General features: G+C 45.3%; 2 protein-coding genes across 4 annotated transcripts in view; both read right to left on the bottom strand.

Annotated features, from left to right (window-relative positions):
- Positions 1-5,748, bottom strand: part of TRIOBP (TRIO and F-actin binding protein) — a 60,875-nt gene extending 55,127 nt beyond the window's left edge. The window contains exons 1-2 of one of the 3 annotated variants that reach the window (XM_080971420.1): positions 5,711-5,748; positions 3,473-3,664 (exon numbers count right to left, since the gene is read on the bottom strand). In XM_080971420.1, coding sequence (XP_080827546.1) covers positions 3,473-3,586 — 114 coding nt within the window. In that variant the 5' untranslated portion in view covers positions 3,587-3,664; positions 5,711-5,748. Of the gene's footprint in view, positions 1-3,472; positions 3,665-5,650 lie in introns of all 3 variants that reach the window. The other 2 variants (XM_080971419.1, XM_080971421.1) reach the window with 2 other exon arrangements.
- A 10,121-nt stretch (positions 5,749-15,869) lies between these two features.
- On the bottom strand, positions 15,870-24,988 carry NOL12 (nucleolar protein 12). The gene is made up of 6 exons (XM_080971072.1): positions 24,831-24,988; positions 22,531-22,636; positions 21,120-21,168; positions 20,471-20,613; positions 19,185-19,282; positions 15,870-16,508 (listed from the first exon to the last, which is right to left on the bottom strand). The coding sequence occupies exons 1-6, from the start codon at positions 24,911-24,913 to the stop codon at positions 16,337-16,339; spliced, it is 651 nt and encodes a 216-aa protein (XP_080827198.1). The 5' UTR covers positions 24,914-24,988; the 3' UTR covers positions 15,870-16,336.
- Between the last annotated feature and the right edge of the window lie 1,307 nt (positions 24,989-26,295).

Below are 26,295 nucleotides of genomic sequence, written 5' to 3'. Positions count from 1 at the left end.
ACTTATAAACTCTGGGCAGTAGAAGCAAAAGCATGACTTGCCAAAGTGAAGTGAGATTCACAGGTTGCAGTTATTTCTAAAGTGGAGTGAAGGAATTCAGGTGCCTCTCTCTCCCCATTATCCACACCTGTGAAATGTCGTTCTGCGGGGAGATTCAGGAGCTTTTAGAATGGAGTCTATGAATTTCTTGCTGAAACCAAGACAGGAACGCAGGTTTCAAGCCAGATCAATGTTTATAGTGTAGAAGTAGCTTCGGTACTTTCCTGAGCAGAGGAAAGGGGTATAACTTTGACCACGACCAGTTCAGGCTTCCTCTTAAAACTGTAAGGAAGATTAAAAAGTGGGGGCTTGACACTCCACTGTTAGAAATATCACACCTGATCCACTTTTCCTAGGTGTGGACTCCTAGTGTGGCAATTTAGCACAGAAGAGCCAGTGTTAGACCTGAGAAACTTAGGAAAGTCAATCATTTAAAGCACTGCAGGTGACCCCTAAATTTGTAGCAGCTTCTCCTCTGCTCATTTTGAGCATAAACAATTGGTGAGTGTTAATGCTGTGGCATCCATACTCCTTTATTCGTTGCAAGAGATCAGTTCCTGAATTTATTTGTTTTTAAATGCTGGAATGCCTATCTACTAGGCAAGGTCAAATGTAGGCAGGAGATGCATGATCTATAGTTTCTTCAACCAATGAGCATTGCATTTTTTGTACCCATGGGAAAGCATGGCCAGATTCAACCACTGGCATCTTCAGGTGCAGCTGGGAAAGGGCTGCCAGTCAGTAAATAGATAATACTGAGCTGAAGGGAACAATAGTCTGACTCAAATTAAAGGTAAATCAGACGAGCCATCCTGACCGCTGCATTTCAGGCTTGCAAGCTCCTTGAAGAACAGCCTCTTAAAGCACCAAGCCCATTGATAAGTGTGTTTATCAAACAATACTGGGGAAGTTTTTCCTGCTGAACTACTCCCTGCCCCACAGTTGTTAAAAATACAGAGCCCATCTCCATTAAAACAAGGAGACCACTAACTACACTGCCCAGCAGCCATTGAGACTTCATTTGCAGCCTTTTACACCTCTTGTCGGAACCCTTAGTATCTCATTAACACATAATCTAGCAGCCTCTGTGGTCTCATTCAAAGTCCACATTCACAAACAGCACTCAAATGCCTTTCCTCTCTTGCTGCTTGTCAGCAGGGGAAGCCCCTGCTTCCCTCCAATAGCTGCTCGGATTACAGAGCCAGTTCCCGACACTGCCCCCCTCCCCCCAAAAGTTGCTCTAAGATATGAAAATGGATGAGCTGGGCAAAGGCCAGATCCATTTCCTGCTCTGTGGCAGGGATGCTCAGCCTTTTGACACTGCGACAGCCGCAGAAAAAGGACATTTCAGCAGGTGGAGCTCGGCACATCGCAACAGGGCAAGGGGAAGAAAAAGCGGAATTTACCAACATTCCCTCTTCTACCCAGCTCTTAAAGGTATAAGAACCCCAATGTTGGAAGTTTGGTGCTCCTCACTTTCTGGGTCCAGCCTTGATTACAGCCTGCAGATACATTAAAGCCAAAGGAATTACAATGAGGATGTGGGAAGGGCTATAGCTCAGTGGCAGAGCGTCTGATTTGCATGTAGAAGGTTGCAGGTTCAATCCCTGGCCTCTCCAAGACCCCTGTCTGAAGAGCTGCTGCCAGAAAGGGCAGACAGTCCTCAGCTAGATGGAGCAACCCGTCTCAACTCTGCATGAGCTGGCTTTCTATGTTGAGAGAAACTGATGTGATGAATCTGGGAAGAGACCAAGCGTGAGCATAGGCAGCAATTCCAAACAATGAAGGGGGGGGGCTGATCCATTGAGGAGGCAGAGTTCCATCCCCAGGCTGCCCTTAGAACAGGGGTAGGCAGCCTAAGGCCCGTGGGCCGAATGCGGCCCAATCGCCTTCTAAATCTGGCCCGCGTATGGTTCGGGACTCAGTGTGTTTTAACATGAGTAGAATGTGTCCTTTTATTTAAAATGCATCTCTGGGTTATTTGTGGGGCATAGGAATTTGTTCATTTCCCCCCCCCAAAAAAAAATATAGTCCAGCCCACCACATGGTCTGAGGGACGGTGGACCAGCCCATGGCTGAAAAAGGTTGCTGACCCCTGCCTTAGAACAACCATGATGAAAGGACCGGAATTGGAAGAGAGGATGGCAAGCAGAGGCTGGAAGGCAGCAGTTTACTCCAAGACAACCTGTGAGTCCGTGACTGAGATATTAACCCAGTTCTCCAGATCACAGTCAAAACATTAAACCACTAAACCACGTGGGCAATCGTCATGAAAGAGCTAACATCTAAGGAAAATATTATGAACACCCAAGCTGTAGCGATGGTCATACTCAGTGATCTCTGTGTGTTGCTGCAAATTTAAAGGCACCAGCCTCTCATATGATCCTGCACATGCCTCAGTCCTTGGCTACCAAATCATTTCACAGTTATGCTACAGTCCCATTCACTCAGCTCTGCCGAAAACTCACGCCACACCATTTTCTTATTTTCCCAGCCTTTAAAAGAAACTTACCCCTCCCTATGATGCACATGCCATGCTGCTCTGGCAATTGTCATGCTCTGTCACCTGTCAAATTGCCAACTTTGGGGAAGGTTTAAAGTTATTTATTAAAGAGATCTATCGACTGCTTTTCAGGCCTCATTGTCCTCACTGGGCAATTTTACCAAAAAAAAAAGGAAAGAGAAAAGATTAAGGCATGCAGCATAACCACCACAATTACGTGCACCAAAGAGCCTACTAAGTTAGAAACAGCAGCAAGAAACATTTCAAAGCACAGCACATTGAAACTAACTGAACACAGACTGGAATGAAAATGTCTCTGACGTTCTCTTCAAGACAGCAGTTATGGGTCCCATTCCTATTTCCCAAGGAAAGATATTCTAAACAGGTGGAGCCACAACCAAAAAGGCCCTGTTCATGGTAGGAGAAGGCCTACTCTCAAGGGCAGAGCGTCTGCTTTACATGTACAAGGTCCCAGGTTCAATTCCTGGCATCTCCAGGTAGGGCTTTTGGGGTGGGCTACTGCTTTGATGCAGTATAAGGCAGCTTCCTATGATGCCCAACAAGTCAATGGGTCAGTGCATCTGGCTGTTAACAAAAAAAAAGTTGGCGCTTTGAGGCCACCCAGGGATGGTTGTGGATAGGATTTCTGCATTGCAGGGGGCTGGGCGAGATCACCTTTGGGATCTCTCCCAACTCTACAATTCTATGATTCTTTATCAACAGACGGCAAAGCAGTGCATCTTATACAGATCATAAATCTTGGAAAGCCTTATACAACTGATCGTTTAGGAATATTGCCTCTTAACATTACTTCGCCATGGAATGTTCTGCTTCCTACATTTCCTTGGGAACAGCCCCCCCCCAAAAAACATGCAATAGAGGATACTCTCCCCCTCTGCCCACAATAACCAAGGTCAAATATAAGCTCACCTGGTTACCACGCTTGTGAGCAGTGAGAGTTCGAAAGCAGTTCTGGCACCGGGTCTTGGCAAATACATTGGCCTCGAATTTCTCACACAGAGTGCTCTCTGACATTTCTGACATGGTCCATGCAGGGAAGGGAAGATTCCCCCAGGCATGCAGTTTTAGGGAACTAGCTTCAGGGTAGGGGTGGGGAAACAGCTGCAACGAAAGGATCATAAGACATAAGACACAATACATCAGTACACCCCCCCCCCCCCGTTTCCTCCAGCCTTATCAAAGAGAAAATGTTCTGTATAGCCTGGTGCTCATTGGCACCAACCAGCAGGAAGTGTCTCGTGCTCCAAGAACATCAGAGGAGAAGGAGGAATCTTCAAAGAGCATCAAAGTCTGCAGGCCAAAAACAGACCCGTCCCATATGTGGGGCAGTGTGGCGTAATAGTTAGTGATAAGAAGTGGGGAGACAGCAGCTCAGATCCCTGCTCAAACCATGAAGCTCACGCAGACAGTCATTATCATTCAGCCTCACCTACTTCACAGGGCTGTCGTGAGGGTAAGACTATTGGGTCATGTAGCTCAGCTGGTTACAGTGAGGTGCTGACAACGCCAAGGTTGCAGGTTCGATCCCCATATGGGACAGTTGCATATTCCTGCATTGCAGGGGGTTGGACTAGATGATCCTCAGGGTCCCTTCCAACTCTACAATTCTGGAAGCCTCATTTTAAAATTATACAGGACAAGTCAGACATGCAATAAAACTGTGGAGTGCTCTTGTTCAGCATACTCCATTCCAGAGGAAGCCAATACCCTCTACAGAGGTTACCCATCAGATCTAACTGGCCATATTGACCAAGAGATGTTGAACTCCACAACATCTGGAGAGCACAACATCAGTTATGTCTGCCCTGTTCCATTCCTCTCCCCACCCTACTTTTCGATTTTACACACACATCTAGCAAACAGTTACGTCAGCATTCTAGGGCCATTGAGCTTGCTGAATTCTCATTGGGCTTTTTCTTGGGGGGGTGGGGTTCAATTTTTTTTGGTATTTTTGCAAGCTTCATGGTTTTTCTGAGCCAGCAGCTACTGCTCTCTTATGTTGGGGCGGTGACATTTTAGCTATACTAGCAAGGGTACTCATAGTCTGAACATTAGCATGAGAAAGAACAGCATTTAGCATGCAGTAAGATTATCACATTCACCCCTTCACCAGGTGGGTTAGGTAAGCAACTTTAATTTGACAGACACTGGAAACGGAAATGGCCAAGTTCATGCAGAAGGGACAACTTGGGGGAGGGAGAAGAGGAGAAACAGAAACACATGCTTGGTCACCAGATTAATTTTAACAGTGAGGCATCAATCAATGGGTGTTTCCATAAGCATTATGTCTGGATTAATAACCATTGGCACCTACCCTTGCTTTTAATCTATTCGTGCTCATGAGGACATAAGGAAAGATGAATAAAATGAGGTTACTTGAACCAAGCCTAAAACAAAATTGCCTTTGCAATTTCGCAACTTTAAAATAAATGTAGGCCTAATTTGTTTCCCACCACCAACAGGATATTTCTTCAGAGTTTCGACACATACTATTTCTGTGTGCTGGATTTTATGAGCCACCACAATAATTTTATTTCTTTGAAAGAGGTTGCTGTGCTCTTCTTTTAAGAAATAATCCATCCATATCAAACACCACTGTGGGAAGCAAAAGGCTGTGAAGAACAGACCAAACCACCATACAATTATCACGTGCACACATCACAAAGCACCATATCTAGTCTGGCTAATCAATCAAAAGACCATTTTAGTATTAATCAGAACTACCATAGTATTTTTGGTTAAAGCCAGTTAAAATGAATTTATCCTACTGCAGAAGACAAACTCTCACAATTAACACATGCTCTCCAAAGCTTCTTCACTTCTCAGCCTTGCAGGACTTCAAATTTCTTTTTTTGGCCCCCATTTGCAACGCCTCTGCAGCAATAAAACCAGGTTTTATCATATCACCTGGGGAAGCCACAAACACCTGACAATCCACTTTCTGCCTTTAAACGAGAGTGGGGCGGGGGCGCGTTAGGTAGTTTCACGTGTGTTTATCAAAATTCGGAAGATACCACTAAAATACTTCCGTGTTGCTTCCCCCAATTAAGTTTATCAATATGCTCGCAACTTATCAATAAAACATACCGACAGAAAACAGCAGAAACGCGCGCACCCTTCAAAATGCAATCCTAGATATATACACACACGACTACAGCTGGAGCCCTTCCGCCGCTGTCTTCTCTCGCTCTCTCTTTTTTTTAACAATGAATACAAACGGGGAGGTGGACCGAGAATACAAGCACCGGCCCCTTTCCCATTGGCTGAACGAATCACCTTCATTTGAATACTACGTTTTAAGTGGCTGTTTGGGAGAGGGGGGGGTGGGCTAATTCGGTAGCGAATCAAAACCGCCGGAATGCTGATCAGTGCTTGGAACTTTCGGAGTCGAAACTTTTGTTTTGTTGCGTTGTTTTATACATAATTAGCTCGGCGCCTCTTCATGTTTTGCGAGCCACGTTGCAGCGGCGCTGGGGATGTGATCGATTTCTTCCTCCCTCCCTCCCTTATGCAGCGTGAGCTCGCTTGGCCTTCGTGCCAAACCAGCGTCTCGCTGATGCTCCGAGTATTTTAAGTAATGGGAAAAGAAACGTGGAATCTACGCAAAAGCAGCCACATGTGTTTTTTAGTCCCTGCGGAGTTCTCTGCCTCTGCTTTCGCCGTCACGGAAGCCTCTGCCTCGCTCTCTCGGCTTAGCACTCTTCAAAGGGTCGGTGTTTTGCAGGTTGTGCAAATGACGCCGCCTCTCCAGCCCCGCCCCGCCCCCCAACAAGGTGCATCTTAGTACCTTGGGGCAGTTAATTTATTTTGGCACCTTAAGCAGAAAAACAAAAATCCCATAAACACCTCTTCGCTTACCTGGCAGTAAAAACAAACGTCAAATTAAATAGCTAAACCATTTGCTGACCTTTCCCTGACACTCAAAATCAGCTCCCTTAGGCAACCGCCTCACTGCTTAATAATGGAAGGGCCAGCCATGATTATTCGTCTCCCCTGATCGCCTCCTTCCATCTTGCTCAGGCATCTAGTTCATGATCATCATCATGATCATCATTGCAAGAATGCTGTCCTCATTCATTTTACATATTACCGTCTGGGGAGCTTATTTTAAAACAGCAGTCCTAAAAATGCCACAAGGCTCTGCATTGTGTTTGCTGCTGTTGAGAGCACTATGACTGGAACACAGGAAGTAGTGTTATGCCTGGTGGTCAAACCGCTGGTTCACCTAAGCTCAAGTATTGCCACGGGGACTTGAGGTCCTCCTGATGTAGCCAGATTACAACTCTCATCATCCCAGACCATTGACCATGCTGGCTGGAGCTGATGGGATTTGGAGTCCAACTGTATCTGGAGGGCCACAGGTTTCCCATCCCAGTTCTAGCCTGACTGACAGCAGGTACAGGGGTTCAGATAATATTATTTCCCGGCCTTATCTGAAAATGCTGGATCTACCAACTGAGAACATTCATATGCAAAGCATGTGAACTTCCCCTGCCTCTATGAGTTACCTGTGCATTGGTGTAGTTTTGACTCTGGACTAGGGTTGGTAAAACTCTGTATCCTGAAGAAGCTTATTGGGGATTTATTAAGAAGATGATCACCAGTATGGAGGACTAGATTTCCTTAATGGCTGCTGGCCAACTGCAGCTGATGTTCCCTTCAAATGTGCAGCAGCAAGGGTGGCTGTGGTCCAAGGTGTCCTCTGAGTTCAAGACGGGTGACAGTAAGGCTTACCATGCACCATTCAAACTGAGTATGCACACAAGAACACACATCAGAATTTCGTGCAGCTTTGGTTTTGCAGCAGACAGTCCAATCCGGAAATGAATCCCCGGAAGGTAAAGTTTCAAAGCCGCTGTCATTATCTACAGACCAAGTAAGCTCTACAGCATAGAACTGAGACTATAAGGTTATATCCAAGGATAGTCATGCTGAGAACAGACCCACTGAAGTTCTATGCACAGCCAGGCTCAAAGGCTAACCTGTTCCTGTCCAGACCTGCAAAAACTTCCATTACCTGTGCCACACACCTATGCAGTAAAAGGCTGGGTGCAAACCAACTCAAACTACATCTGTCTCCCTTTGTTCCATTCATTTTCATTTCTCCTTGTTGCACCCGGTTGTTGTTTTGGCCTAGTGCAGTCTAATGCCAGCTTCACTTGTGGAAATGGTGCACCTGTCATTTCTAAACACACCCTTCGAGGGGAAAAAGGGGTCAACAGAAGGCCCAGATTAGCCTTTCAAAATAGCAGATTACTAGCCCAATCAGAGCAGATGAGTAGAACAAACTGGGGCCTGCACCTGTGTGAGAGACTAAACAAAGTCACATTTGCAAAGGGAGGCCAGCACTTCCAGCCGCAGCCCCACATTCCTGCTCTCTCCAAGCTACCCACTAAGGATGCTCAGAGGTATTTCTCACTGGCTTTCAAGCTGCAGCATTGGGCACCACATGCTAGAAGCAGTTTCTGAGATCTTGGTCACAGGCAGAAGATGTGAGTGTGGGTACCCTCAGTCCTGGGGACCAAATCCTGCCCTCTGGTCCTTTCTGTCTGGCCGTTGCAACTCTTCCAAAACCACATCTGCTTTCACATATCCCCAAGTTTTGTTTGGTTTTGGTTTTTTTTGCCTGATTGGAATGTGACCTTCAACTCTTATAAACCCCTCTTGCTTGTCTGGATGGAGGATAGAGAAGGGTGTGTGAGTGTGCACAGAATATAGCCTACTGTACAGAAGTAATGATAACAACAATAGCTTTCATTGCTTGGCCCCTTTCTGCCTCTGGCCTCACCCACCACTGGCACGTGGCTTCCTGGAGGTTGCCCAGAAAGGAATGGAATCTTCTTATTGAAAAAAAATCTCCACAATTCTATCACATAGATAATGTGTTTGGTATGGACCAGGGTGCCTGTGAGATGGTGTTGAACTTCAAGCATGATCAGGGATGATAGGAGTTATGGTCCAACGACCTCTGGTGAGTACCCTGTTGGCTACTCTGAGTGTGGACTATCTGCATAAGAGTTGGAATATGAGCTCCTGGCATCCCCTTCCCAGGACGGAGAACCTGTAGTCACCCTTTAGGTGTTATTGGACTCCAAGTCCCATCATCATCCCCACTCAGAATGAGCAATCAATGACCAGGGAGAATTGAAGTTGTATAGAATCATAGAACTGTAGAGTTGGAAGGGACCTCAAAGGTCATTGAGTTCAACTCCCTGCAATGCAGGAATCTCACCTAAAGCATCCATGACAGATGGCCATCCAACCTCTGCTTAAAAACCTCCAAGGAAGGAGAATTCGCCACCTTCCGAGGGAGACCGTTGTAGCAATACCCAAAGGGACAAGCTTTCATGAATACTTGCATGGGCTGCATCCACTGAAATTAGACCTTTTCAATTTTCATAAAATCTGGGGTCCCCGCAACCATGTCTGGAGCCTCCCTTCTCTGTCGCTCAGTCTACCTGCCCCCCAAGGTGGGACGACAGCCTCATGGAAGCTTTGGCTTCGATACCCTTGGCCATGTTGTTCTCGCTCTCCGCAGGGGGAAACTTGCTAGAGCAAAGCCTACCCATCTCTTCATTAGACCACCCAGCCACTGAAAGCTGCTCTTCCGCCCATCAAGAGGAAAGCTAATTCATTGCACATTCAAGCACATTTCTAATTGTGGGCGATTCCCAGATGGAGGCAGCCGACTGAGGCAGGCCTTGCAATCCTATGGTGCGGCTAAGTTGGCAGCTGCTACACAAGAGGCAATGATGACATTACTAGCTGGGGTCCTGCACTCCTGCAGCATCACTCAGACACACTGCAGCACAGACAGAGGGGCAGGGGGGAAGTGCAACCCCTGGGACTGCCAGAGGAAGAGGCGCACCCCTGTCCCCGAGACCAGTGGTGCCAAAGGCTTCAGGTCCAATACGAAGAGTGAAAACACAGTATGCATCTTTGGACCCAGAGATATTGGTCTAGTAGTGAGTAAGGGGTCTACTCACGAGTAAGCAATCCCTGATACTCCTCCACTGCCAGCAGCTGTGGTTAGGGTGTGGTTTAGGAGGCCAGAGTATAAGCCTTCCCTGCAGGATCAGGCCCATGATCCATCTAGTCCAGCATCCTGTTCTGGACAGTGGCCAACTAGATGTCTGTAGGGCATGCTATCTTCATGGCTGTTTGGCTATTCTCACTCCTTGGGGGCTTCAGAAGAGGGAGTGCAGGAGACACATCTTTTTCCATAACCTCCTTCCACTATTTAACTTCTGGTGGAGAACTGCAATGAGCTCTGGATTAGCTAGAATCTGATTCTCCAGTGTGGTGGGAGTAAGGCTGACATCTTCAGCTCCCCATCAACTATTCAGCTCAGGAATTACTTTGCTAGTGTAATTTCACATACAAGAGAGTGGCAGACTTTTTTAAAAAAATGATATTTATTAAGGTTTCCAAAAAAAGGTTACATATATAAGAAAAAGAAAAATAGAGAAAAGAAAAAATACAAAATACAGAAAAAATAAAAGAGACTTAAAAAACAAATCAATCTTTCCATACCTTACATTTCATTTACTTGTTTCCCTGACCTCCTCTCGCCTCCCTTTTTTGTATTCCAGTTCAGTTAATTAATTCAGCAATTCCTTTCCCTCTTTATTTTTATCTTAATCCTTTAACTTAATATATTATAGCTTTAGATTCTCACCTGTTAACAATCCATTTTTACATACACCTTTATAACATTGCTACTAAAACCACTTAACTTCATTCTGACATCATTCTAACATTCATTAATTTTGCAGTATTTCTGTAAATAGTCTTTAAATTTCTTCCAATCTTCTTCCACCAACTCTTCTCCCTGGTCTCGGATTCTGCCAGTCATTTCCGCCAGTTCCATGTAGTCAATCACCTTCATCTGCCATTCTTCCAGAGTGGGTAGATCTTGTGTCTTCCAATACTTTGCAGTAAGTATTCTTGCTGCTGTTGTGGCATACATAAAGAAAGTTCTGTCCTCCTTTGGCACCATTTGACCGACCATGCCCAGGAGAAAGGCCTCTGGTTTCTTCAGAAAGGTATATTTAAATACCCTTTTCATTTCATTATAAATCATCTCCCAGAAAGCCTTAATCCTTGGGCACGTCCACCAAAGGTGAAAGAATGTACCTTCAGTTTCTTTACATTTCCAACATTTATTATCGGGCAAATGATAGATTTTTGCAAGCTTGACTGGTGTCATGTACCACCTGTAAATCATTTTCATAATATTCTCTCTTAAGGCATTACATGCCATAAACTTCATACCTGTGGTCCATAACTGTTCCCAGTCAGCCATCATTATATTATGTCCAACATCTTGTGCCCATTTAATCATAGCAGATTTCACCATTTCATCCTGAGTATTCCATTTCAACAGCAAGTTATACATCTTTGACAAAATCTTGGTTTTGGGTTCTAACAATTCTGTTTCCAATTTTGATTTTTCCAACCCCCTGCCAGGTGGAGAGTGGCAGACTTTGGCCTCTCAAATATCAGCGGCGTCCTGCGAAACGCTAACATTTGGTACTCCCCCCTCATCACTCCTCCCCATCATCCCCATCATCATGGTACTCCTGCCCATCAGCACTGCAGTGCCCAGTGCAGCTGAACTGGTCGTGCTACCCTGTAACTGCCTCTGGAGGGACCCAGTCATGTAGAAGACCGGGATCTGAACTGAGGGTGCTCACCATGCCCTTAACTTCGCCCCCGCCTCTCTGCACCATTATAATAATGAGGGGCATTTAGAACAGTAGAGCCATGATATTGTCTGAAATTCACTTGGCTTTTGGCTAGGTCATCTAGCTTGAAGGAATGATGTCATCTTCTGACCACTCATGTAACCCTGATACTGCTTTGTACTGTTGCCCTGTTTTGTTTTTATTGGTTGGAATAAAAATGATATTTTATATAAGAACTTCATTAGGCTGGCACGAGGAATCGAGTGAATAGCTCTCTTATGTTCATCCAGCTGCTGCAACTCAGGGCTTGGACTGTTCTCCCCCCCCCCCCCGCAAACACTTGCATTTGACAGAAATTCTTTTAAGAATCAACATTTGAAATTTTCACCCCAATCTTGTATGATTTCAACAGAGGCAATGGCAAGCTAATGCCCTCCGGTTTCAGAGGATTATACGCGGTTAAATAAAACAGTGAAAAAATAGCAACACTATTCACTGAGCTGTGGAATGCGACAGAACAGACCATTACGAGTTACTCAGAAGTAGGGCAAACCCATTGATGTTTCTTCATTTAGCACCAAAGCATCAGGCCTTTTTCCAACTCAGTTTCCATTCTCTTTGCTAGTTAACAACTTTGGGGTACAGAAAACACTTCAGAGGCTGTCCAAGAGCCAAACACTGCTGCTTAGCTGCAGCCAATAGCCAATAAGAAAAATATAAAAGACATCATTTACACCCCCCTATTAAAAGAAATAAACAGAGCAAGGGTTCTATAGCAACCTAGAAAGCAGAAGATGTAATTAAAAAGCAGAAATACTTCTGATTGTCACGAAAATGGTGCTTTTTGCATTTATCCATGCACCAGGAGTGGCCTAAATATTTAATCCTATGAGCTGCATACCAAAAACCCTCATATGATCGGGAGTCACAAGACACACACACAACTATGCCTCTTCAGTCAGATGCAGTAATGCTTCTTAACACCAGTTGCTGAAAACCCCAGGAGGAGAGAGGGCTCTTGTGCTTGGATTCTGCTTGCAACTTTCTCACTGGCATCTGATTGGCCACTGTGAGAACAGGATGCTGGAGTAGATGGACCACTGGTCTGATGCAACAGGCTCTTCTTATGTTCTCTCCTCTTCCCATCCCCACACTTAGCCAAGAACCCCAAATATCTCACCAAAGAAGGCAAAAAGCAAGCTACCTTAACAGCCAGACATTCTTAGTCCTCCTGTGAGGGGCATTTTGGATACTTATGCTTGCTGTTTACAAATGTCTACGTACTATACCTTGCTTACATGAGTAAATTACTCCCCCAGTTCCTTGGCGCACTGTTTGTTACTTCTACAATACAACTCATAATTAAAAATGGCACAAGACCAAATGGGACAGATTAAGACAATCCAGCATGGCCATGAAGGCTAGGTCTCTCGACTGATGTAAAAAATATATGAAACTTGGGCAAGAATCCCAGAAAAGGTATTCCATATAAAGGCTATCACAACTGAAAAGCCTCTCTGACCTATTAAGAAGTGGTGCCTGAGTTTGCTTTTTTCCTCCTCCCTCTCATCTCCTTTTCCTTTATGTTGGACCTTTTAAGCCCAAGTGCAGGGATTTGTCTTGTGTTTAACTGATTTGAAAGCCATGCCGAGACTTTTTTGTCCAAAGAGAGGTGGTGGTGCGTGCTTTAAAATAAGTAAATTATAACCACAGAAGGTAGGAGGACTCAGTTGATGAATATAAGGTTCACACAGTCTCATATGGGAGAAGACTGTCCTTACATACCTGAGAGTCTCAGGTTTTAAAATGTGCAAAACCAGCACTTTTGAATTGTGCGCAGAAACAGAACAGCACCCACTGCAGCTGTTTAAAAATATGTTTCTTGAAGCCCATTCCAGTTAGCGGCCAAACAGCTGCATTTGAACTAAGGGAATCAAAGAATTGTAGAGTTGGAAGGGACCCTGAGGGTCATCTAGCCCAACCGCCCGCGATGCAGGAATCTGAAGTCTCTGGACAGTCAAAGGCAGCTTTGTGTTGAATATATTGCAACCGTCTAATCTTGACGTTTTCATCCCCAAAAAAGTTTTTGATTTGAGTTTCCATTGAAATGAGGCTGTATTTTAATGTTGTATTTTAATCTTGTCTTTAAGTTGCATTTCAATCAATTTGTTTTTATATTGGGTGTTAGCCGCCCTGAGCCTGGTCTTTGCTGGGGAGGGCGGGGTATAAATAAAATTTATTTTTATTATTATTATAATCAATAGGTTGCCAGAACACAGATAAGTGCAGTCAACCTTTCTATCTATATCACATCCCACACTTAGGGCTCCAATGACAATGCCAGGTCTATCAGTGGACCAAGAATGAATGCAATTCTTTAGAAGCGCTATTCCCACTAGAACAGGTTAAATATCACCTCACCATTATGGTGGGGGAGGGTTCATACGGAAGTCAGTCAGTGGGCAATGCAATGTTGCTGGCCCTTTCTAGCCCTTGCTCAATTAAAAAAACCACATGTCCCTTGTGAAAACTACTGCTGCAAATCTGGCTTCTTTGATTTCAAAACATGCATAGTATATAAGCAATGAATTACCCTGCAATATTTAGACAGGCCTGTGAGGCTTGTCTTCAGCACATCCTTCTCTACGCACCATTATTTTTAAAAAATTGGTGCCTCCTCCAATTGAGAAACAGTGCTAATGAATACCAGCTACCACGTAGACTTGTAGTATCCAAAAAGCAAAGTAGAGCCTGATTTTTAACATGTTCACTGAACAGCTGTTTTGAGAATAACCTCCTAGGCAGTTCTAAAAGTTCAAAGGGGGGGGGGGACCCCAGTCTGTGCTGCTGCTACTCCACAAGAGGCAGACAACAGATGAGTTTCTACTTCACATACGTCTGAGGGGCTCTGTCTGTATTGGTGGAGTGGACATATTGAAGCAAATGCTAGGTCATGACAAATGAAATACCAGCCTTTAGTAGCTGAAGAGATTACTTTCCTCCTAACACCACCCAGCTCCAGATAAGCAAGAAGCACTGTCCAGGATCAGAAGAACTACGCTATAAGATCTACAGACAGAAACATGGGCCTCGTGTTTTCCAGAAATCCTCCACCCCCATCAATGCATAGATATTCCATTTTTGAAATTCAGGGGAGATTCTGTAACATTTTACATAACAGCACAGGGCCCGTTGTTAGGGAAAAAAAGACTAAGAAAGGCAGTGTGGCGTTGCAGTTTTGAGTGCTGGATTAGGACCTGGCCAACCAGGGATAGACTCCCCATTTAGCCATGAGGCTCACAGCGTGACTTTGGGCTAGTCAGTTTCTAAGCCTAACCTACCTCACAGGGTTGTTGCGAGGATAAAATGGGGAGGGGGATAAGATGCGTGTACACCATCTGGAGCTCCTTGGAGAAATGCTAAGATATAAATGTAGTGGTAGCAATAATAATAACAACAACAGCAGCAGCAGCTGGAATACCCGGACTTACCATCTTTGCCCTCCCCAGCACTTTCCTTTTGCTGCTACTGCTAGCTTCCTTTGGCTACCCCATTGATAAGACACCCAACCCCCTTGGCACTGCATTTAAGACAAGTTAAATAGCCACATGTCATGGATACTTTAGTTGGAATTTCTGAATTGAAGGGTTGGACTAGATGACCCTCGGGGTCCCTTCAAACTCTATGATTCTAGGACTCTAAGTTTCTGGTCATTTGGAGGACAGCAGGACTAGCTCTTTGTTGCACGGGTTAGCTTTAGTGGTTGTGAGTGCGTGTGCATGCTAAGTTTGATTTTGCTCTGCGCTTACATATTAAGTCTAGATTTACAGTGGTACCTCGGGTTACAGATGCTTCAGGTTAAAGACGCTTCAGGTTACAGACTCCGCTAACCCAGAAATAATACCTCGGGTTAAGAACTTTGCTTCAGGCTGAGAACAGAAATCATGCTCCGGCGGCGTGGCAGCAGCGGGAAGCCCCATTAGCTAAAGCGGTGCTTCAGGTTAAGAACAGTTTCAGGTTAAGAACAGACCTCCAGAACGAATTAAGTACTTAACCCGGGGTACCACTGTATTTCTTTAATAAATCCTATTTGAAAATATTAAGATGTTCTGTAATAATTTTTCCCCTCCAAATGTCTTGTATTTTGACAGTCACTGTGGTTTTATTAATTAAGCAAGATTTATATACCACTTAATCAAAAATATCTATCTCAGTGGTTTGCATGATACTAACACTGTGAGTGGGTTTGGCACTGTGGGAAATGACACCAAAAGTATCTTTTAAAAATCCCATCAGGTAAATGCAAACCCAGGGATGCAACTAAGCTAAAGTAGCTCTTGGATCCTGGCCATGTTATTTGTTTGGATGGAGCAACAGCCTTTGATCTGGGAGACCTGCTTTCCATCCCCTTCTCTGCTGTAGACTCACTGTCTGTGACCACAAGGAAGTAACTGTGTGTGTTTTCACATCTAAAATGAGAATATCACAAATCTTTTATGAGGGTAAAGCAGAAAGTTACAAAGCCCTTTGTCGCAGATGCTCTATAAATAATAGTAGCCAGCAGATTCTCCTACAATCCAAGTGTCAGAAGAGTTCGTGAGAAATAAAGGCATACAAAGTTTCCTCCCAACAGACATTTATATAACAAAATTAAAAAATGATGTGGGCAGAAGAAAGAAGTTTGCCTGGGGCCTATGTGGTCACTCACTAAGCATTCATAGCACCAGATCTCCCAGTAAGGAAGGACACAGACCCTGGACTTCTATGCAGACGTAACCATTTAACAGTTTAGCTGTTATCAATACTTGGGAAAAGTGCATCTGTTCTTTCTTTCTTTTGTGTGGGGAGTTACAGAGCAAGGGGCCTACACACAACAATCACACTTGCTTAGTCAAAGTAGGCCATTGTGCACAAAAATATTTTACTTTTCCAAGCAACAAGGTCCAGCACCCCTTGGCTCACGAACTAGTTTCAATAAAGTTTTGCAGTTCCACTGAAGCTCTGAACGAAACAGACATCGCTGACACAAAATGAGCTTTCCAAGTAAGCCAGAGCTCTCAAAACTTAGCAGGCTACTGTTTTCACTTCAGTCTTGGAAATGCCTCCCTTTGCCCGTCATTCTTCGGCGCAGGGTCTTGCTCGTCCGCCCTGTACTTGGCTTCTGGGCTTTCTTCCTCGATCCTTGGCTGTGTCTGGCCTGCCTTCCTTTGGTCTTTTTCTGGCTACGGGAATGCAGTGTGGCCGTGAGCGAAGAAATCCTATAACGGGGAGGAGAATAAATAAATGAATTCCAGAGGCAAACCAGTTCCCAGTCTTCATTTATAAAACGCTTCAGCCCCAGCTACATTTCCCACGCCCATTTCTTGCTTCTCCTGTGTCAGGGCACAGCTGCATGTTCTGTTTGGAAGGCATGTGGTGCATAACTATTGCTGAAGTTAGGCAGATCTGGCCCTGTATGCTACCTAGATGGGAGATCACCTGGGAAAAGGCATAGCTCAGTGCTATGAGCATACAGCTGGCATGTGGAGGGCCGTGGGTTCAATTCCTGGCATCTCCACGGATCTCAGATAGCAGGAAAGACCCACGCTCGAGACATGCTGCCAGCGTAGACTGTACAAGGACCAATTGGCCTCACTTGATACATGGGGAGCGTCATATGATCTGAATGCCATATTCTAGCCACTCCTTCTTGTCGAAAGAAGAGGGATAGCCAACGTGGTGCCCTCCAGTTGTTGTTGGAGCCCCAACCAACATAACCAATAGTCAAAGGTGACAGGAATAGGCAGTCCAACAACATTAAACCTCATTGGATGTCTCTCTTCTCTCTGCAAACTGCCAGAGTCTCCCCCTGTACCAGGAATATTAATCAGTCCTCTTTTCTCTCCTTAAGACCCCCCTTCCCCCCAAACCTCAGTCTAGGCCAGTGTTTCCCAACCTTGGGCCTCCAGCTGTTTTTGGACTACAACTCCCATCATCCCTAGCTAGCAAGACCAGTGGTCAGGGATGATGGGAATTGTAGTTCAAAAACAGCTGGAGGCCCAAGGTTGGGAAACACTGGTCTAGGCAACTCTGACCTGTATAACCAGAGGCCTGTTGGACCAGGCCAAAGGCTCATCTAGTCTTGCATCCTGCTTCCCCACAGTGGCAGGCCAGCCAGATGCCCCTGGAAGACTGCAAGCAGGGCAGGAGGGCAACCATCTTCTCTTGCTATTGCTTCCTGCTAACTGGTATCCAGACACATGCTGCGTCTGGTTCTGGAGGTGGTATAGAGGCGTAACTAACAGCCACTGATAGCCTTGTTCTCTGTGAATTGCTCTTATTGCATTTGAAAGCCATCTAAGTTGGTGGCCATTGCCACGTCTCGTGCAAGCCATTTCTGCAGGCTAACCCAAACGTTGCCAAGCTGGTCCTCTCAATATGTTTTGGACTGCAACTCCCATCAGCCCCAGCAGCATCTGATGTCATAGGACAGCGGCCCAGTCAACAGCCTGGGTCAAGAGGCCTGGCTAGATCCAGTCCTCCACCATGACAACCTCTTTTGTCGAGTGCTAATCCTAAGGAAACCCGTTGCAATATGACAGCAAATGGATGCAGGAATGGAAAAGGTCTTCAGAGGCACCAAAACAAACACAAACAAACAAACACCTTCGGGAGAAAGGCAAAACTCCAAAACAACAACAACAACACCCAGCCCCAATGAAGACTGAGCATGTTCAGTGGGCACAGAACATTGGCTGACTATTTTGGACAGGATGTGGGAGAGGGAGGAATATGAATCAGGCTTCCTGGAACACTGCACACAGCAACACTTTTTAAAAATGCACTTGCTAACATACAGTATTTAAAAAGGATAGATTACAACAGAAACGATGTCATTAATGGTGGAATAAAAACATTCTCATATGAACACGTGTGATGCAGATACCTGCTTGGACAACAATAGTTTTTTCCTTGCCTCCTAAAAATTTAGAAAGTGAGTGAATGGCGCTGAGACAAGGCAGAGAATGCCCTCTTGTGGTGCAGCATGGTTATCAACCCTTTTTGCTACATAACGGTATTTCAGCATTGAGCCCATGTTGCATTTAACAACACAGTAGCCACTGGTGACCAGGAATTCCATGCAGGTGAGTAAGTGGGATGGTTGAGGAGAGGCAAATCTCTCCATTCCTCCTCCAGCACTCTGCTTGGTTTCTGGGCTGGTTGCAGAGGAAGGCAAGACCGTCCATTTGCATTGTCCTCTCTGCACCACTGTTTGCTAGAAGGCTTTCCTTTCCTTTTTTCTTAACCAGGCTGTGAAAAGTTACTACCTTGCACTTCCACAGCGGCCCCAGAAGAAGGCATTTCTCCTCTGTGCCCACCAGCATGGAGGCAGTTTTGGGTAACTAACAGTGCAAACCTAACCATTTCTACCCAGGAGTAAGTCGTATCTAGCTCAATGGGGCTCAAATCCAAGGTAAGTAGGATTGCAACGTAACTTATTTACAAGGCTGTCCTTAAGACTCAAGGTCCTTGGCACACCGCTGACATTCAAGACAGTTTGTTCACAGATCGGCTTGTGAGTGGGTGAAAAAGAGCAAGGGGGAGGGTCTCTTCCAACCCCAGAATTATCTCTCTGAGGGAGAACAAACCCCTATAGCCCTGCAGTTATGTAAGAGGAGTCCTGGTGGATGAGAATTAAAGCCCATATAGTCCAGCATCTGGTTCTCACAGAAGCAAACCAGATCCCTATGGGAAACCCATCAGCAAGGCATGAGTGCAATTAACTAGAATACAGAGGCATGGGGCCTCTGATACTGAGCTCACATCAGCCCCAACCAGCATAGCTAATGGTCAGGGATGAAATGAGTTGCGTTCCAGCAGCACTTGGGAGAGCCACAGATGTTCTGAACTTGGTTTTGAAGGTTAAAAGGTGAGGGTTAACCAATCATAACTACCTCTGAGACAGGAAAGGATCTCTAGATTTCTTAGGAAAGATGCACGCAGGTTTGCTTGAAGCATCTTCGTCTTTTTTTTCCATTCCAGCATCTTCTCCCTAAAAAATAAAATAAAAGAGGCATATGAGCCACATAGAAATCTAGGCACTGCTAGTGTAAACATATAGGAACCCAGGTCAATTTGACAAGTAACTTACTTACTAAGCTAGTTTCAAAATCAGCTACTGCATCAGACTTGTTTTCTTTTGTAGGGTAAATCAGAACTTGCAGCATGGGTGTAAAAACCTCTCACACATATTCATTAAGTGTGGTGGCTATCAGTGTGACCTTGGACCCAGGGAGCCTCAGTTTAAATCAAGGATACCATGTGCAGTTATGCAAGCTCCCATCACCATCTCTAATACTGGCCGATCATACAGTGCTATTGTGGGTATTAATGAGATCTAGGATGTTAAATCCTTCAAATACACAGAGCACCGTATGTGACAATCAGCATGGTGCAGGACCAGGGAGATCCAGGAACAGATCCTCACTCCATCATTTTATTCTAGCCTACATTAGAGAATGTGAAGCCATGTGTTTATATAAAGATCTATTTTTTTATTTTGAAAAAACAATTCTGATCAAAAGCAGATTTGACTGAACAGCACAGAGCTTGTGCTGGGCTTTGAAAAAGCAGCTTGTGGGAATCTGGCTGATACCAAAAGAGGCAAGGACTCAGCACAGAAAATGCTCCTCCCTCCAGCTGTTCACGTTTATCCCAAGTGACTAATGTTGAGGATTTCCCTTGTCAAGCACTGCAGGAGTTGCAAAGCATATGGCAAGAGACGCTTATACTGTACTGAACTTCTCCAAGTACCGCTTTGGACAGAGACACGGTTCCTACTTAGCAAAAGCATATTCTCTTGGGAAACGGTCGGCCCTGAAAAATGCTTAGATGGCTTTTCTATCTTACAAGACGTCTCATGAAATGAAACATTTTCAAACTTGGCTGGTTCAGAGATTCAGTCTTCAAAAACGCACATTTTCTGTGAAGCTCCATGGAGTCCAACTACAAGGTCCAAGCTGAATGCATATTCTTCCACCCCCAATGCTTTCTCTATGCTGAATTTTAGGCAGCAGGCTCCTTGGGGCAGCAACCTTTTTTCGTGGCACACAGATGGGATTGTTAAAAAGTTAAGAGAGATGCCAGTCCTAAACTCCAGTAGTTAGTTAATCAACAAATATACACCTCTAGAAAAACAATAGAATTGGGCTGAACATACAAGCTCGTAGAGAGGAATTACCTCGTTGGTGCTTAGTCCCACCAGACGTGCTCCTGAGAGGTCCAAGTCACTGATTGTAGTAACAGTGACTGTGTGGTTTGGGTGGTCATAGCTCACAGACTCCGTTTGGGATGTTACCAGTTGTTCCAGCTCATCAGCTTCCTCTGGGAAGATTAAATAAGGAACACAAAGAAATCACAAGTGTCAAAACAGTATCTTCAATGTAACGGATGGATAATTTAGGGCAGAATCTCTTCTGAGTTTGAACTTCTCAGACAAACTGCTACATATTCTGTTTCTTCATACACACAGGCGCTTGAGACTCCCAACTACTTTTTGTTGTAACTAGATTATTTCTGCCTCGGTTTTTAGAATTCTAATGAACTATACCAATACGCTCCAGGTGATTTGAACCACAAATCCCATCAGCCATTCAAGAGGGCTGATCTTTGCTAGGATTCCTGCAACGTCATACAATAACTATCCTTCTAAAGATGGAGGAGAGGGAAAGTCCATCAGTAACACATAACCAAAAAGATGCACAAAATGAACCGCTATCTCCACAGTCTTGACATTTGTAAATTCCCTTGCGACACATGTAAAAGGGGATTAATACATTAAATAACACACAGACCACTTTAACGGTTACACCTTCAGAAAGGACACGTACCCAAGGCTTCTTCTCTCTCTTTCAACATCTTCATGTATTCTTTGTGCCTCTAAAAACAAAGAAATGCCCCAAATAATTAGAATGCTTTCAGATAAACAGTTGCTTGGTCTCATCCGAGACATCGGCCAAAATCCCAGAAACCAGAACTTGCACACCTTCTCCTTTGGAGCCAAGTAGTAAGTCAGCAGCTACCTGGGGAAATTCCAGCATTTAGTTTCTCAGATAACAACACTGTGTCCATCAAGCCTGCAATCCCAGGGTTGTTGCTTTTTTTACTGTGGAGTAAACAAACACAACCTAGCAGTTCGAAAGCACGTCAAAGTGCAAGTAGATAAATAGGTACCGCTCTGGTGGGAAGGTAAACGGCGTTTCCGTGGGCTGCTCTGGTTAGCCAGAAGCGGCTTAGTCATGCTGGCCACAGGACCCGGAAGCTGTACGCCGGCTCCCTCGGCCAATAAAGAGAGATGAGCACTGCAACCCCAGAGTCGGTCACGACTGGACCTAATGGTCAGGGGTCACTTTACCTTTACCTTTAAACAAACACAGGTCTGGTCTGCATGTCTAGAATGAGATGATGAGTAGGAAAGACAGGGAGGAATAGGTTGTCAGGATAGTGAACAAGTGCAATTTTGCATACTCTTGTGTGGTGTTAAAGGGCACGAAGGGAAAATGGAAGGCAGGCTTCTGAGAAGTAGGACTGAAAGGAGACTCGAGGTTATGACCAAGTCAAAATAAAAGGAGAGCAAGCCTAGAAAGAGACCTTTGGAAGAGCCATGAGGATCAGGGTGCGATAAACAACAAGGGATGTAGCCCAGTCGCAGAGTATCTGCTTTACATGCTGACGTTCCCATGTGCAATCCTGGGCATCTTCAGATAAGGATGGGACAGAACCCTATTCTGAAACCCTCAAGAGCTGCTACCAGTCCATGTAGACAGTACTGACCTAACCGGACCAACAGTCTGGCTCAGTATAATGCAGCTCCCTAAATGATCTTTTGGGGGCCAAACCAGTCATTGTAGGAATCTCATGTTCCTTGAGAAATCCTGTCTGTCAGGCTATTCTGTTGGTCATAGGCTCCCAGCAGGGATAGGAAACCTGGGGCCCCAAAAACAATGCCGGACTCCAACTCCCATCAGGTCTGGCCATCAGTCAGGGATGATGGGAGTTGTAGCCTGGCAACATCTAGAGGGCCACAGATTTCTTGGCAAAAACCGTTTCTGACCAGGAGAAAACTCTAAGGAAACTCATTCAATAGTTCCTAGGCAACCATTGCTTCACTATAGCTTCACGAACCATGCAGTATTACTTAATACAGTGACACTTCATCAGAGAATTGGAAAAGCTGACAAAGGTCTGATATTTTATTGTGTTTGCTTTGACAATACATCCCTCCCCACCCAGAATATATACCTCTTCCTTCATCTTCTTTTGCTCATCTTTCAGTTTGCGTTTTATCTCCTCCACAGCCGCTTTCCTCCTCTCAACCTTACGCTTGTGGAACCCTGTCAAGTAATCCCTGGGAAGAGTAAATATACCAAAGAGCAAGTCAGAGACACTGGAAGAACAGCTATCCCCTAGCAGCTCAAAAGCCATCTTTCTCAATCACAATCACCTCATAAAGCCACAAACAGCACAAAACCATCAGCATCATGGGCTAAGCTCCCTTTATAGGGTCTGGCGCATACATGCAACAGAATACAGTGGTACCTCGGGTTACATACACTTCAGGTTACATACGCTTCAGGTTACAGACTCCGCTAACCCAGAAATAGTACCTCGGGTTAAGAACTTTGCTTCAGGATGAGAACAGAAATCGTGCTCCGGCGGCACGGTGGCAGCGGGAGGCCCCATTAGCTAAAGTGGTGCTTCAGGTTAAGAACAGTTTCAGGTTAAGAACAGACCTCCGGAACGAATTAAGTACTTAACCTGAGATACCACTGTAAGGAGTTAGAATCTGGACAGGGATAGCCTAACTTCTGTTATCTATGCTCTAGTAACCTCTAGGTTAGATTACTGCAACACGTTATACGCAGGGCTGCCCCTGAAGGCAGGTGGTTATTCACAGGGACAAGACGGTTTGAGCATATTACACCGCTCCTGAGTCGACAGCACTGGCTGCCGATTAGTTTCTGGGCCCAATTCAAAGGGCTGGTTTTGACCTATACAGCCTTGGAACGACTTAGGACCACCTCTCCCCATATGGACTGACCTGGACCCTGCAATCATTGTATGCGGCCCTTCTTCATATGCTTCTTCTCCAGAGGTCTGGAGGGTGGCAACACAGGAGTGGGCCTTTTCTGCCGTGGCTCCCCATTTGGGGAACGCTCTCTCCAGGGAGGCTTGCCTGGCACATTCATTAAAAAACATTTAGGCGCCAGGCAAAAACATTCCTCTTCTCCCAGGCCTTTGGCTAATTACACAACCTATGGCCTTTTAAACTGTATGAGAGGATTAGTGTTTTGTTTATTATTCTGGTATGCTTATGGTTTTATATTGTCCACTTTTATATTTATATTGTATACCTGAGCAGTATTGAAATTCAGTAAATACATAAAATAGGCAGAATGGACTTTATTATAAAACTCAGTCCAGCTATTTGCCGGTTATACACCTTTAGGCACCAGGCAAACACGTTGCTTTTTAACCAGGCCTTTGGTTGATCTTATTGACATCCAACACCCTTTTAGAATGTGGCTGGGGGGGGGGGAGGTATTGGGTTACTGCTTTTGGTTTGATTTTTATATGTTATGGTCTTGTTGTGAACTGCCCTGAGACCTCCGGGTATAGGACGGTATATAAGTTGAATAAATAATAATTATACTTGTTTGCTTTGTGGGAATGCTGTGTGTGTGTACAGGGGTACGTTGGTTTCTCAAACGCTTTGGTAGTTAAACAACTTGGAACCCAAACACGGCAAACCTGGAAATAAGTGTTCCAAATTGTGAACATTTTTCGGAAGCCGAATGTGTTCCATTTTGAGTGCCACACTTCCGATTTGAGTGCTACGCTGAGGTCTGTTTTTGCTATTTGTTTTTGCAGCTTTTTTGTTTTGTTTTTGTGACTGTGTGGAACCCAGATTGATTAATTGTGTAACTGCAGTACATTGTTTATTGCTTTCATTTTATGGATCAAGGGTCTCGTTAGTTAGCAAAATTCATGTTAAATTACTGCTTTAGGTTCAGGTAGGCAGCCATGTTGGTATGACACAGTCAAAATATATAAAAAAATTATTCAGTAGCACCTTAGAGACCAACTAAGTTTGCTCTTGGTATAAGCTTTCGTGTGCATGCTGGATAGTTCTGCTGCTTTAGGGTTTGTTTTTAAAAGTCTGGAATGGATTAATCCATTTTGCATTACTTTTTATGGGAAAGCGCACCCTAGTTTTGGAACGCTTTGGTTTTGGAATGGATTTCTGGAACGTATTAAGTTTGAGACCCAAGGTACCACTGTCTATGTATGTGTTTCCCTCGCCCCGTCGAAGCACACTCCACTCCATCCCCGTCCCGCTGCACGTGTGAACTAGACCCTCGGATCGCGGTGCTCGCGCGGTATGCTTCCGAGGGTTTCGCAGCTGCCCTTCGGGCGCGAAACCCCGCTGCCTCCCCCGGCGAGAGGCACTTCTGGGTGGGAGACCGCGTGCAGGGAAGCCGCGCCCGTCGCCTCGCGCGGGGAGGGAGAAGCAACTGGCCGCCCGCTTCCCCTGCACTCACCGCCGGTTCTCCTCGTCGAAAGTCACGACCCTGCGAAGCGCCGCCGCGCGAGACTCCTGCTTCTGCTTCTTCTTGCGGCCCATGCTGGGCTCCGGCGACCAAGGCGCGCTTCTTCCGGGGCCGGGGCCTCGACGCCGCCTCTTCCGCCTGTGGGTCTTGCTGCTGGGCCCTCCCTCCACCGAGCACAACCGACTGGCGGCGCCCGGCTGCCTCTTCAGGAGGAGTGTCGCTTCCCAAGCCTTGCATTAAAAAAAAAAAAAAAAAAGCAATGCAGACCGTGTGCACGCGACAGATTCGAATTATGTCCCCCTCTCCACCGCTTCAAAGAATTCTGGGCGCTGTAGTTTGACAGGACTCGATCGGTAGAGCAGCTTGAGACTCTTCATTTCAGGGTTATGGGTTTGAGCCTCGTAGGTTGACTAAAAGATTCCTGCACAGCTGGGGGTTGGACTAGATGACCCCCGGGGGTCCCTTGCAACTCTACCATTCTAGGATTCTAAGGGGCAAACTATACAGTGTCCAGAATTGTCTTGAAGGGGGAAATGCACCGATAAACTGCTCAGTGCAGCTTAAAGGTAAAGGGACCCCTGACCATTAGGTCCAGTCGTGGCCGACTCTGGAGTTGCGGCGCTCATCTTGCTATATTGGCCAAGGGAGCCGGCATACAGCTTCCAGGTCATGTGGCCAGCATGACTAAGCCGCTTTTGGCGAACCAGAGCAGCACACGGAAACGCTGTTTACCTTCCCGCCAGAGCGGTACCTATTTATCTACTTGCACTTTGACGTGCTTTCGAACTGGTAGGTTGGCAGGAGCAGGGACCAAGCAACGGGAGCTCACCTTGTCATGGGGATTCGAACTGCTGACCTTCTGATTGGCAAGTCCTAGGCTCTGTGGTTTAACCCACAGCGCCACCTGCTTCCCACCAGTGCAGCTTGGTGGCGCCTTAAAAGACTAGCCCGGTTTATTGTTGCAAGAGGCAAGCCCTTCCCTCTGGAAATTGCTTCATGCATCTAACAGAGTGGATCTGTACACCCTAACAAATTGGTTAGTTGAAGGTGCCCCCTTTCTTGTTTTTTTAAGACATGGCCGCTGACCTGGGAAAGGTTTTGGTTCTGTGGTTAACTGCAGTCCTGTGCATGTCTACTCAGAAGAAAGACCCATTGAGTTCAACAGGATGTACTTGTAAGTAACTGTGTATTGGACTGCAGCCTAAAAGAAATCATCAGCTACAATTGCCAACTACTGTATTGCTATGCATCTCCTCTCATTCAGTAAGATGATGTTTTCTGTTTCTATTATTATTATTATTATTATTATTATTATTATTATTAAAATTTGCATACCACCCTATACAAATCTCAGAGCAGTTTGCAACACAAAATTACAATACAAAAGGCACAAAATACATAATGAAAATAAGAACAAAAACCAATAATCCCCACTTTCACAACACATTTAAGTGGG

The sequence above is a fragment of the Podarcis pityusensis genome (assembly GCF_964106645.2).
Source record: "Podarcis pityusensis genome assembly, chromosome: 10".
NCBI classification, from domain to species: domain Eukaryota; kingdom Metazoa; phylum Chordata; class Lepidosauria; order Squamata; family Lacertidae; genus Podarcis; species Podarcis pityusensis.
The sequence above is the reverse complement of the archived record's forward strand: the minus strand, read 5'-3'. Positions and strand labels throughout refer to the sequence as shown.

Bases quoted from the DNA above. Each gene is read 5' to 3' on its own strand.
- NOL12 (XM_080971072.1), bottom strand. From the start codon at position 24,913: ATGGGCCGCAAGAAGAAGCAGAAGCAGGAGTCTCGCGCGGCGGCGCTT. The intron at 20,614-21,119 runs GTACGTGTCCTT...TAATCTTCCCAG, and splicing joins AGAGAGAGAAGAAGCCTTGG to AGGAAGCTGATGAGCTGGAA. The intron at 19,283-20,470 runs GTAATTCCTCTC...TTTATTTTTTAG, and splicing joins TGGGACTAAGCACCAACGAG to GGAGAAGATGCTGGAATGGA.